Below are 14,188 nucleotides of genomic sequence, written 5' to 3'. Positions count from 1 at the left end.
AAGTTAACGAGCATAGTGGACCAAACATTTCCAACAGTTTCGCCAAATACTGCAAAGGGAATCTATTTCGGAGGTAGAAACGCCTTAGTAATTAAACAATGCAACGTGTTGTATATAGCTTATTTATAATTATGACAATAACAATGATAATTCATGTCAACACAGACCTAGAAGACATTCTCCTTTTATTCTCCTTCATGACACGAACTTAGCAGGAAATACTAATATGAATGTCTTTGATTTGAAACACACGACATTTTGTTTTCGGTTATTCAGCTTTAGAATACAAAAACATATAATTATGAATTGTATTTAGCCATATATATGAATATTTATGGCATGCAGTTTTTGTTTCTGTTTTATGTAAATATATTTTTTTTGTAGCTGATTCCTCAGTATATACAATAATTTTCTTGCCTGTGTTGGTCCTATTATTGTTTGTTGCTTTTGTTGTCATCCTAGTTGTTTGCCTCAAACGAAAGCGAGGCAAAGATTTGCCTCCTTGTGAGATTCTACAATATCAAAATATAACAGATAGGAATGATTTACCTAGTTATACTGATATAATTTACAATGAAATGACGGATATTTTTATCCCTGGGATAAATAAAAGCAGACCCACAAGTACATGTAACACAACTCAATGTCAACTACCAAACATGTCCTCTTCTATTCAACAGGAAGAAAGCAACTGCAATTGCAACACTTATAATTCGTTATCGAACAATCGAAATTCAGTTGAATATATCCATCAATCGAGAGATATTCCTACCAATCATTTGTCATGGAGTGAAAATACAAACAAATCAACAGAAGAGGCAATGCCACCATCGATGGATCCGAATTTAGTGCACTATTAATCACATACCAACCCTCGTGAATCAGCTACGCATGTGTATGCATCAACATCTGTATATCGTAATGTGATATGATTAAAAATCATAAACTGTACTGAAATCATTATGTTTATTACTAATATATCAATTAATCATATTTCAAAAAATGCACATGTATTTACATATAAATAACATAAATACATGAGTTTGTAAGTTTTGTTATTCCTCTATATTTTTCTAGCTGATAGGTCAACGGCCACATACATATAAATATAAACTATTTGTGCGACATTGCACACCAGTTAGTAGCAAGTACAAAGCGATGTAATTCATTTGTTTCCAATCGATAAATATTTGTTTAAGAGGCACTGTTGGTCTGATCTGTCGCATTTGGTATTAGCAGCTGTAACAAAACTCAATGACGGTGCTAACAAGTTTTTGTAAGAAAAAAATCCGTCATAACGTACATGGTCAAATCTATGGACAAATCATTTGTGTGTGCCTTTATGACAATGTAAACACATCATACATATTGTTTCATAGTTAGTTGTGTTTAGTTCGGTTGACAAATATAATAGATGTCAGTTACTACGATTTACGTTGAGTTCTTATGATCATAATAAAAGAACAAAACAAAGAATGAAACTGGGGAATACGTCAAAGAGTCAACAAAATCAAAAGCTCAAACACATCAAATTGAACGTATGAGTGGAGAAGATTTTTTTAAAATTAAAACTACGACGAACGACAAGAAAAGTTTACTTAAACTCCTCGTCATGTGAGCTTACAATACAGAAATTTCTGAGGTAAGTGTAAAAAGGGATTTTCATTAAAATGGAAACAATAAAACGTTATCAATGCAATCAATATATTTCTGACTTGGTACTTGCGTTTTCCGATGAAAATGTTGGGTATTATAGCGAGCTACGTCTCCTACTTCATGAACTTGTATGAAAACTGTTTATGAACCCATTATGTATGTACCTGTTTTAGGTCGAGAGACTGCAGTTCATTGGTTGTTGTTGGTTCACGTCCTCTATATTTTATTTACGTAAAATCGTTTTGTTATAAATTAGGCCGTCAGTTTTCTCAATTGACTATATGGTATGGGTTATTCTCATTATTGCCTTTAATTGCTTACATTCACTTAATTTGAACTTCGGTGGATAATTGTCTCATTGGCAATCATTTTCCTTTTTTTTTATATTATACATGTTTGTGTTGTACAATTTTATGACAGGGTGATAAATAGAGTAAACAACTATAAACCTCATTCATTGAATATACCTTATAAAAGAATTCCTCATTCATTGAATATCTCTTATAAAAGAATTCCTCATTCATTGAATTTCCCTTATAAAAGAATTCCTCATTCATTGAATATCCCTTATAAACGAATTCCTCATTCATGGAATCTCCCTTATAAAAGAATTCCAAAAAACTCACACTACAAGATTTTAATATCACTATAACATGTATTAATATCAACGTTTCCATACCTTATGAATTTTGATAACAACGTCTTCATTGGTTGAATTATCATTTAGCATAAAAAAAAATTGTGTTGCATTATGTTATTTGACTGTTTCATAAAGGAAGCTGACACATAGTCGAACACATATTATGATCAGTGGGAGCCTTTGACTCTGTTAACATGTTTTATATTTCGTACATGTGGCAGAGACATATCAAAGATACCAGGCTGATACTGTTGTATGTCAGAGGCGTGTCGTCTACAAAAGACTCACTAGTGACGCTCGAGTAAAACGTTAAAAAGCCAAATCATGTACAAAGTTAAAGAGCTTTCTTATTAATCATATCATAGCATATTAAGTAGACACTTTTGGGAACATACTATAAGTTATATGGTTCCTACTGACCCCCTACTACGGATCCATAGAGGTTTAGTAAAATCAATAGAGTGAGGCTGTAGGCCAAGGTCCCTATGAATTTTACTCACCCTCTATGGATTCGTAGGGGGTCAGTAGTGAACCGTATAACGAATTTACAACATGCAGAACTTTTCCTGCTGCGGTTGGAAGAAATATAAGCAATGAATTTTACAAACCCCCTGCGGATCCATAGGGGATCACCACGTGACGGCGCTAAACCAATCACAACGTGATATTTTACCAGTGGTGCGATAAATACACATATTTTACATTTAAAAAATGTATTTTAGCTTTTCTCCTGTGTGTCACTATGCCGTCGCTGATATAAGGGATATCAAAGGAAAATAATATACTTTGGGATTTAAATAGTACTTACATATTTGAAATATGCTATGTTAAACTGAATATAAAATATTTTTATTTTATAACTAAAACAATTGTAAGGGTTTCGCGGAACCCAGTGTCTTGCGTACTTTTGCTGTTAATAGCAGCCTAAATAAAAATGAGGAACAAACAAAAATAAAAATAGTCCTTTCAATACTCTCCTTTGATTGTGCGTAGCTTCTCTCCATGTTTGGTAAAAATTCAGGATAGTTTATGAATTAAATAAATGTTTAAAACCTTTAACTGTAGATTGTATGTAATGTTAAATGGAAGAAAAACTATGTTCATTAATAAACAAAATACGGATAAACAGAACAAAATTTCCTTCTGGATACTTGCTTTTGATCATAAAGAAGCTTCTGTCCAAGTTTGGTACAAATCAGGATAATTTTAAAACATTAACCACAGAGTGAACGTATTGTCTCCTGGCAGAAAAACTAAGTCCATTTACAAGTAAAATACGGAAAAAAATGAAGTATCTTATGACCACAAACTAGCTTCTGTCCAAGTTTGGTACAAATCCAGGAGTGAATATTTGTGACCGCTTTCGCCGCCGACGACGACAACGGAATGTAGTATAGCTATGTCGTGCTTTTTCGACAAAAGTCGAAGGCTCAACAAAAATGTTGCCAATATTTTGTGTATTTTCTTAATATATAGTTTGAAAAAAAATCAAAAACGAGTACATTTAAAAATAATAATATTTTTGTTTGTTATTTTACGTATCGGAAGTGACCTTAGTTTAAATCTAAGATGATAATAAGATTGATGTTTACATGTTTATAAGGAAACTGCAACGGATATTTTTCAAAATAAAGTTCGTAATACATGTACCATATAACTAGTCTGTTTGCCTAATCATATTACAAATTTAGTGCAAATAACGCAGCAAAGACATACCACAATTAAAGTGAGTTAAAGTAATTCTACTTATTCATCTTTTGTCATTGTTTTGCTATTTAAATTAATGCCGCTTATTTTTTATTTACATTTAATTCAGTAAACCTTAAAGTAATTGATACGTTAACAAAACTATATTTATATGTCAATTGTCGATACCCATAAGAGACAACTACAGTATTTAAGCACAGGCTTGGGTATATTTATTTTAACGAAAATGCATGTACAGGTTTTTCGTTGTTCAATATAAAAACAAACACAAAATACAAAATACAAATGTTTATTTCACTGATTACTATTTTAGCATTTCACAAAATGTATACGTACATTGGATGCTTCAAAGATAGTACAAAAAGACTGTTTCCTGTAGGACCATACACCAAATGGAATAATGAAATGTCGACCAGCATCTGCTTTAACTATTGTAGTTCCAAAAACTATCAATATTTTGCAACAGAGGTACAGTTTATAAATAATAATGTTACCTTATTATGATAAGTTTTCATTAATCTTTAATGCATACCTAGAGTTCAATACCGTATAATTATACACGTACAGTTGATTATTTAACTACATCTAAAATAGTTAGCCATATGCATCATGATAGCCTGAAATGGATTAAAGAACTAAGACTTTTGAAAAAAGGTTGGTGCATAAATTTGATTCTTCATTGAAAGAGTGAGAATTATCAGAAAAAAATAGGATAACATATCAATGCGTTTAGGTTGTCTTTCGTGTTTTTTCACACTCATGCAATATAATGCACATTTACTGCTCGCGACGTTGTTTATTACTACTTAACTAGGTATGTAACATCAAAATGATGACAATTATTCAAAAATAATATGTTGCAAAAGAAGACTCAGGCCAATGTGGATTTATTCACCATTGATTTGATTGTAAATAATCGGATCTGATAGCTGGTGTAAATGCATAATGTTTACACATTGGCCTTCTTTAATGAGCATATAATGGATACACTGACTGTTTGCTTTGTTTTAGCATAACATAGCTAGTGTATGACCAATTATTTACCAAAGTGAAATCAGTTACTTAACATTAAATGTAGGATAATTGCACTTATCAAGGGATTTGGTTTACAAAAGTAACTATGACTGAGACATATCTTTCGATGGTCATTTGGCATGTCATAGTCGTAAGAGATCTTTTTAAAAGTTTCCAAAATAATTTTTATCGTTTTTTGTTAAGCGTAACTCAGTGTACTAAAGCATTCACGAATACATAATATATAAACAAGAGCTACTAGAATTATATATTATACCAAACAGTGTTAGAATTAGAGTTTTATGCTGACATATATTTTCAATAATTATTTAGAATGAAATAAAAAGTCTTCTCTAAAGACAGTCATAAGAGTATCATAGGTATGACTATCTAAGGACATCTTATATTGTTTACTTACGTTTAATTACAGTACAGCAGTCAATGTTTCTGTGGTAATGGGGATAAACTCAATTCCAGTCAATATCCGTCTAAAAAGGAAACAGATTGCAACTTGCCATGCATAGGGCATGTAAAACAAATGTGTGGTGGCAGTTGGAGGGCTTCTGTATATAAAATAAATCACAATGGTGAGTATACACGTTGTTCTTTTAACTTCTGTCGCTTTTTTGTGTTTGTATACCTTTTAAAGTATGCGATTCTTTATATTTTATAGCGACAAACAAATTAAACAAGCCATACAAAAAACACACGAACAAGGAACATTTATTTTTGAATAATATGCAATAATATCACACTGACGTTTACTTCGGCAATTTTTATTTTACGGAGAACATATACATTTACCTACTAAAGAGTCTTTTTTGGTTGTCTCCTAAGACAATTATATCAACTTTGTCTTCATGTAAAATTGAGAATGGAAATAGGGAATGTGCCAAAGAGACAACAACCCGACCATAGAAAAAACAACAGCAGAAGGTCACCAACAGGTCTTCAATGTAGCGAGAAATTCCCGCACCTGGAGGCGTCCTTCAACTGGCCCCTAAACAAATATATACTAGTTCAGTGATAATGAACGCCATACTAATTTCCAAATTGTACACAAGAAACTAAAATTAAAATAATAATGTGTTGGTTTCAATTCAATTCTAAACACAATTTCCGTTCATAAAATATTTCGGTAAACTGTTTAAATTTACGCGTTTTCTGGTTGGCTGACGTTGTTTTTATCAGCTAATTTGGCTTACTAATGTTATCAATAAAATGTGTCTCCACCTACCTTGTTTAATTTCGTTTTAGCATCAAACTTCTCTTCTCCATTTAGACTAATACGCCCAGCTACGCCAAATTGTAACGCGTTTTGCAATAGTTCAGTGTCTAATATATCAACTAATATGCATCCCTCTAAAATATATTATCAATTTGAAATTGGTTGTAAGCTAATGCAAATCTATTGTTTTCACAGAAAATATTCACTTTCAATTATTGATTTTTATTATAAAAATGAAAGCAAATGTGGATACCAACAACTGAAATTATCCATTTTCATAAGCGTATGAGGGCTAAATATTCATCAGAAAATATGTCAGCTTTATCATTAATTTTTCCCCCATATTTATATGTTAACTTCCATATTGAAGTCACTACATAATCCATTCAGGGCAATACAATACCTTCTGTCACAATGATATTACGCATTATTTTTCTTTTATATCAAAATGTTTCGACAACATATCATACACAAACAAGTCAGAAACAGATAACATCTGATAAAGGTACTTGTAAATTCAATTGTATCATATTTATCAATGAGTAATACTTCAGTTGATAGTTATCAAAGGTACCAGGATTATAATTTAGTACGCCAGACGGGCGTTTCATCTACATAACATCCATCAGTAACGCTCACATCAAAGTAGTTAAAAAGTCAAACAAAAACAAAGTTGTTGAGCATTGAGGATCCAAAATTTCATAAAATTGTGCCATAAACTTCAGTTAAAATTGTTAATTTTCTTGATGAACTTTATAAAATACTGGTTGACGATTTGCTTTATTTTATTGAATTTCATCAATATAAAAAAAATTTTTTTTCACTCAAATCAATGCATTTATTTTTTCTTCCATCTCTTAGTACAAACAGGACTACAATGTGTAATGTAATATTACAAAACTTTATATTTTATTAAAGACTAGTATAAAAAATATGAATAAACTTTAAGACTGCTTTGATTACCTGAACTCTCAAGAAATAACATAATCATTTAATGACAATATAATATAGAACTGCATATCTATTTTAAAATAAGTTGCCAATAACAAAAAATTTCATTCTAGGTCCAAAACCAAGTACCAGTTATTCTGATATAGGTAAATCCTCTTTTTATATACTGTGAAAGTACTTTAATTCGTGGGTTTCAATTTTCGTGGTTTGAGCAATATTTACATGTTCGTGGGTTTTTAAATTCGTGGATTTCAGTTTTCAAAAACAAACAAAAAATAAATATTAGAAGCCTTTTAGAAACGAAGGTTACAAATAGTCTGGATTGAAGGTAAATATTGACCCGTGTCAATTGTCTTGATAACACTAATTAGAAAACCCATGATAAAGACTTAGTGATCAACAGATTAAAGACAATCAAAGGTGTTAATTAGGCCATAAACATGTAACCTAAAGAAAACAGGAACATAAACAAATGCTATAAACGTATCTTGAATTGTCAAATAATTTTTATCAAAATCGAGCCCAGCATGAAATTATTATTTCCCATATCTACGAGAACTATGAGGATGTAAAAAGAACACTTTATCATACTAGCATATCAATACCGGAAATCTGACTTTCATCGATCAAAAATAATTTTTATGAGAATTAAAAGATCAAAAGTTGTACTGTTTAGGTTATTAAAAATTAAATGGGTTTAAACCTGCATGCTGTTGTAGTTCTGTGACTGCTATTAAAATATTCTCAGATTTGGCGTTATTCAATATATTCTCTAGATCATATCAGTAGTCAAACCTACCGATGGGGGATCTTTCCATGTCTTGATTTGGACAATGGTTGTTCCATTTCGTTGGACACTTAAATTCGTGGATGTAGTCATCCACGAAAACCACGAAAATTGGTACCCCACGAATAAAAGTACTTTCACAGTATTCACAATCACGCACTTTTTTTGTTCTTATTACAATTTGTATGTGAGCACAAATATCAGTGGAGTCGTTTTAATAATTTCGTTGATTTTCCATTTATGATTACATACCAGGAATCCCGATCAAGAATTGTTGAAGGAATCAGAATTCCGAGAAACATTTTTACAACACTGCAAATGGTGGAGGAATTAAATCTGAATTCAATTCACAAAAACCATAATTCTCTGTAGCAATTGACTCGAGATAGCATCGTCTTACTGTTTGTTGTCATTTGTAATTGCTATTCTGGATCCCTTACTTCTGGGCCAAGATACCCGGTGTGAATAATACATTTTGCACATGTTTTTATCCAAAATAATTAACTTATTTTCAACTGCAATTCCTTGTACGGAACCGTATAATTAATAATTATTGCCATAGTTTATATATGATTTATAGGCATATTGAATATATTTTGTAAACATTCATTTGTAGCGAAATATTTCAAATGTCTTGAAATGTGTATTTAAAGACATGACTAGGACATACATTTTGCATTTTTAAGAGTGATACATGTTGTACCGCGTTGATATAATTGAATCGAACATGAAATACAAAATCAGTTCAAAGTTTTTTTTAAATGTCTATGTATAACTATACAATGTACTTATATGATCATTTTTTTCTATTGCAAACATGTATTATGTAAAAAAAAAAAGTCCATGTAAAATAGTGACAATTCCATCGTATGTATGTTTTACACTCAGTATGAAGATTAGGAAACTAACTGACTTCATTCTGTTATGATAATTCATAGTTTATATGTATGTATTCCGTTGTAGGTATTGGTGTTGGAATAACCATTGCATTGCTCATAATCATAGTTGCAGTTATCAGTTGTTTGTTCTGGAAAAGAAGGTACATTAGTTTCACATTTTACTCTATTAATTAGAATGATTAATGATTCTCATTGTGTTCTTAGTTGGTTTGTTATTGTTCTAAAATTTTGAGCGATTTTGACATTTCTTGATCGACGTGAAATAAATATCTTTAATCGGCAATTGATTGGTCAAAATTTAATTATGACGTCAAAATATTCTTGATTTCTTCTGAGATTTCCAATTGTGATGTTTTGAAAAAAGGCGACTATGTCTGATGACGTAACTTGTTCTGCAAATATTTGACAACGATGAATAAAATTCATGCGAGAAACAGACACCACCACTATAACTCATGTATTACATGTATTACGATATTTATCAACTCAAATCAATTATTTAAAAAGCTCGACAAGCATAGCGCTTTAAAAAGTAGAATATCACTGTCTCAAATTGAAGTATCATAACAAACCTGTTGCAGTGTTGGGATCGATATGTCTTGCATCTCTCCAATAGTATATGTGAATAGACAGTAAAACACACGGTGACCATGAATAAAAAAAATAATTTACAAACACATTACAGACGACAAACCGAAGACGGAATCGAAGTAATGGCAACACTAATGTTTCTGTTCATGCTAGGTTGTGTAATAAAAGGACATGAATGATACCTGTCACCGAGACAGCCATCGTATAACAAAAACATGAAAACACATATGAAAACTAAAAGTGCAAAAGATATTGTTAATTTATTTTGCCAGCTATTATATCAGCAAATATTCGCTTATTCGTTTGAAATAAGTATATCCTCATCTTATGTTGTTTTTATATTCCATGCATTGCAATTCTTTGAGTTTACCTAAATACATATATGTATTCTTATTTGAAGAATTAATTTTTTTTTTGTTTCTTTGCCTGTGAACTTATGATGAAATTAAAAGTTATCAACTGTATATTGTTGATCATGTTGATAGCGTTGAAAACTTAAAATCTCAATTAGGCATTCTTAAATCTTAATTTTACTTTTTCATTTTAGAAAACAAAAGGCTCGTATGAAGGAATCGTCAATGATTGATCACGAGTATGACAGAAATCAGAATATAACCACCGCAGACAGTTCATCAATCGAATTGCATGTCTATAAAAATGGCCATACATACGGAAATTCGAATTCGAATAATACAACGCGAATTTCAAATGGATATATCGAACCGCAAACATGCAACATGACCGCAAAATACATGGACAATAAATCCGAAACAGACTCTGGGCATGCGCATGATAAACTTAATAAAAGATCAATCCTTAAAAACATGTTGCCTTCCATGGTACACAACTACTTTAAGTTAGATAATGATAAAACTGACAAAGAAGACGGGAACCACATAACGGACATATCACAAACAGAGCTTGATTTGTCAGCCGGTGGCAGCAACAGCGCATATGATACCTTAGATTCAACGGAAACCGGCTTCAGCAAAGGTAAACGCGTCTTGCCTAGAAATAAACAAAACAGTGATCAAACAAAACTTGAAAAGAAAAATCATTTGACTGATTATTGCTTTGTTGAAGGAGAATATAATACACTGAACAAAGTCCGGAGATTTTCGAATCATGACAGTATATATAGTCATGCTGTTGATGGTGTGTATGACATATCCGGAAATAATAACCAGTCAGAAACAACAGATAATAATTACGACCATTTCACTGTAGTTCAAACTGTAATAGCAGCTGATTATGATAATGTAATAAAATATTAACTTGATTGGCATACATTTGTACATATTTCGAATAATTTATTTAGTTGTAAATTAATTTATATTCATTCTGTTGTTTCACTTTTGTCAGTACTATCCATATAAAAAAAGAAGAAAAAAAGCGGTGACCATATCTTTACAATTGAAATACTTTTCTTAGCTTACAGGGGTGTGAAGTGCCCCATGTGAGCTTATGCCATCACTTGACGTTCGTCGTCGTCCGTCAACGTCGTCAAAAAATATTTCAAGAATCTTCTACTCTGAAACTACAGGGCCAAATACCTTCAAACTTTAACTGAATGTGTCTTAGGTATCATTTTTATAAATTATATGCGAAGTTTGATCCATCAACAAACATGGCTGCCATGTGTGAGAAAATATCATAGGGGTCAAATTTAATTTTTGACCTTAATCTTTTTACATTTTTCATTCGTCTTTTACTTTTCAAAAATCTTCTTCCCTGAAACTAATTTGCCACATACTTCTAACCTTTAACTGAATTTACCTTAGGGTATCGTGTTTGTAAATTTTGTCTAAAGTGTTGATCTTCCATTAGACATGGCCGACATGGCTAAAAATAGAACATAGGGTAAAAACTGTTTTTGTCTTATATCATAAACACTACAGCAGTTAAATCGAAAGTGATACGAGTTAAAATGATGAATGGGTCATGATCAATATGATATGAAAACTTTAGACAAATTTGACAACCCATTGATGGGTTGTTGTTGAAAATAGTTTATATTTTCATTTACTATTACTGTTTTTGACTAAACTTTTTATATTATGATATGTATGAAAAGTAAAAATTACTATAAATGAGGTAAAAAAAATAAAAGTCAACATGATCAAATAGTCAGTTGACCGCATAAGAAGTTTTCCATTTTTTTTCAAATCTAATTAATTTTCATATTTTTCTCTGTCACCAGGTTTGGCCAAATACGTTAAAACTTTAACAGAATGCTCCTTATGGTATATAGAATACATATAGATTGTATTCAGAGATTTGATCCATATATAAAAAAAAACATGGCGTTGTCTCTAAAAATAGAACAAAGGGGCTAAATTACCTGTTTGGCTTTTTATTTTTAGAAAATTAAAGCAGTAAGATCAAAACTGACAAAGGTTAAAGGGTTAAACAGATATATATCTACCTGTTAAGTAATATTGACACCAATTCGACAACTTATTATTTAGTTACTGTTTAGGGGTTTGAATAAGAAAGTGTAAATGGCCAAATTATACCGCAAAATGAGATCTACAAATAAGTCAAATGCCTGAAACTGCAGGTGAGCGACATCAGGCTCTCTTGATCCTCTGATCTTGTTACGAGTCTATATTCAATTGTTGCGTTCGTTTGTCGAATGGAGTACTGCGGAACGGAAGAAGAACGTTTGATAATGTGTACAGTTTCTATCTCAGACAACTGCCAATACTATCAGATCAGAACGTTGTGTTTTTGTAGTTGTGAGGGATTGTATCAAAATAGATTTTCCGTCAGGTTCGATCTGTACTTTTGCTAGATGTGTTTTTTGTTTGGTATCGATCTGATGAGTTAAGCCCTTTTAAACTGGTTTTTATATAATAATAAGTTCTTATGTTGTGCTGTTATACCTCTGTCCCATGTCATTAGATGGTTGGCACTTTCAAACATTTTTGACCCTTTTATATTCCGTATCTGCCTGTCCCAAGTCTGGGGCCTGTTTTTCATGGATAGTTATTTTGTTGCTGTATGTTAGATTTCTCGTTTGAATTACTTTATGTGTGTCTCATATTGCGGATACATAATTATTCGCTGGATATAAACTTTTGTAGATTTCGTGGGTACAGATTGACCACGAAATTAAATGTTTAACAAATGACAAAATTTCTTATAGGCTTGTATACAGACTTCGGTAAAACCATAGAATTACGTATCGACGAACATGCTAGTTTACCTTAATCCACGAAAATTGGTACCCACGAAAATAGATAAATTCACAGTTAAGTGAAATAAAAGCTCATTAAGATATCAGGCTCATACGTTTGTACGTCAGACGCGGGTCGTCTACATACGAATACTCAGCGACTCTCGAATAAAAGTAAAAACACTAAATGAAGTACACACGTTGAAGAGCTTTTTTTAGTTTTCCATAATATGTTTAGTAGACGAGTATCTGACACTGTCGGCTGCGTACAGACATGTTTTGCACTTTTATATACTTTCCCCACGTATGCTCCACTCATATGCGGGATATGTAAGAAAAATGGTATACTTTGCTATTTAAATAGTATATAATGATTTGCAGAATGTTAAATTGAACACTTTCAGTTACACCGTTATTTACTTATCGTTTTCTTATTTAAAAAGTTTAGTTAATGTTCTTGTTTATTAGTATATAGTTTGATTAACAATAAAAGTACGATAACATTAATTAGAAAACTCTTTTTGTTTGTGTTTTTTTACGTATAGGAAGTGACTTTACTTTAAAAATTCATGATGAAAATAAGATTGATGTTAAATTACATGTTTATAAGGAAACTGCAACGGATATTTTTTTCAAAATTAACTTCGTAATACCATATTCATAGTTCACCTGTATTATTATTGAAATTATGTGCATGCAACGCAGTGGAGATCTTAAACAATAGAAGTGAGTTAAAATGTTTGTTTTTGATTTGTTAATTGAGAGACAACACTTATTTCATAGTTTTCTGATAACAATATATTCATTTTATTGCTGTAAAAAACAAGGAAATTAATCGTCGAAATAAAATTGTTTTACAAGATAAATGTCAATCCTTCACGTGAATTGCATGTAAAACTAATATTTTTTTCATGGGAAAGTCACATGGACTTTTAAAATAAAACAAATTACAATAAAAGCATGAAAAATATAATTTTCTTTTTATTAAGTTCACGTTATATTCATGGGGAAATCCTCACGTGAGATTCGTGAGAATCTTAATTTTTCGCTATTTTGTGTATTTTTCCTTTTATCTTTTTTGTGATAATTTTTCATATCATGCTACTCGCTTGAGATGGAAAATTATCGCTAGAAACTAAGAACCACGTGGCGTTGCTAATGAAATTGACATGAAATTTCTGTACTTTTGCTAGATGTGTTTTTTGTTTGGTATCGATCTGATGAGTTAAGCCCTTTAAAACTGGTTTTTATATAATAAGTTCTTATGTTGTGCTGTTATACCTCTGTCCCATGTCATTAGATGGTTGGCGCTTTCAAACATTTTTTACCCTTTTATATTCTGTATCTGCCTGTCCCAAGTCTGGGGCCTGTTTTTCATGGATAGTTATTTTGTTGCTGTATGTTAGATTTCTCGTTTGAATTACTTTATGTGTGTCTTATCTCATATTGCGGATACATAGTTATTCGTTGGATATAAACTTTTGTAGATTTCGTGTGTACAGGTTGACCACGAAATCAAATGTTTAACAAATGACAA

At 31.3% G+C, this 14,188-nt stretch overlaps 1 protein-coding gene across 1 annotated transcript; it reads left to right on the top strand.

Annotated features, from left to right (window-relative positions):
• The first annotated feature begins 7,315 nt into the window (after nt 1–7,315).
• Nucleotides 7,316–10,830, top strand: LOC139488668 (uncharacterized). The gene is made up of 3 exons (XM_071274473.1): nt 7,316–7,342; nt 8,947–9,022; nt 10,021–10,830. The coding sequence occupies exon 3, from the start codon at nt 10,037–10,039 to the stop codon at nt 10,745–10,747; it is 711 nt and encodes a 236-aa protein (XP_071130574.1). The 5' UTR covers nt 7,316–7,342; nt 8,947–9,022; nt 10,021–10,036; the 3' UTR covers nt 10,748–10,830.
• The last annotated feature ends 3,358 nt before the right edge of the window (nt 10,831–14,188 follow it).

The sequence above is a fragment of the Mytilus edulis genome, chromosome 9 (assembly GCF_963676685.1).
Source record: "Mytilus edulis chromosome 9, xbMytEdul2.2, whole genome shotgun sequence".
NCBI lineage: Eukaryota > Metazoa > Mollusca > Bivalvia > Mytilida > Mytilidae > Mytilus > Mytilus edulis.
This window is presented reverse-complemented; position numbering and strand designations above follow the sequence as displayed.

Excerpts from the sequence above, each read along its gene's own strand:
- LOC139488668 (XM_071274473.1), top strand. The coding sequence starts at position 10,037 with ATGAAGGAATCGTCAATGATTGATCACGAGTATGACAGAAATCAGAAT.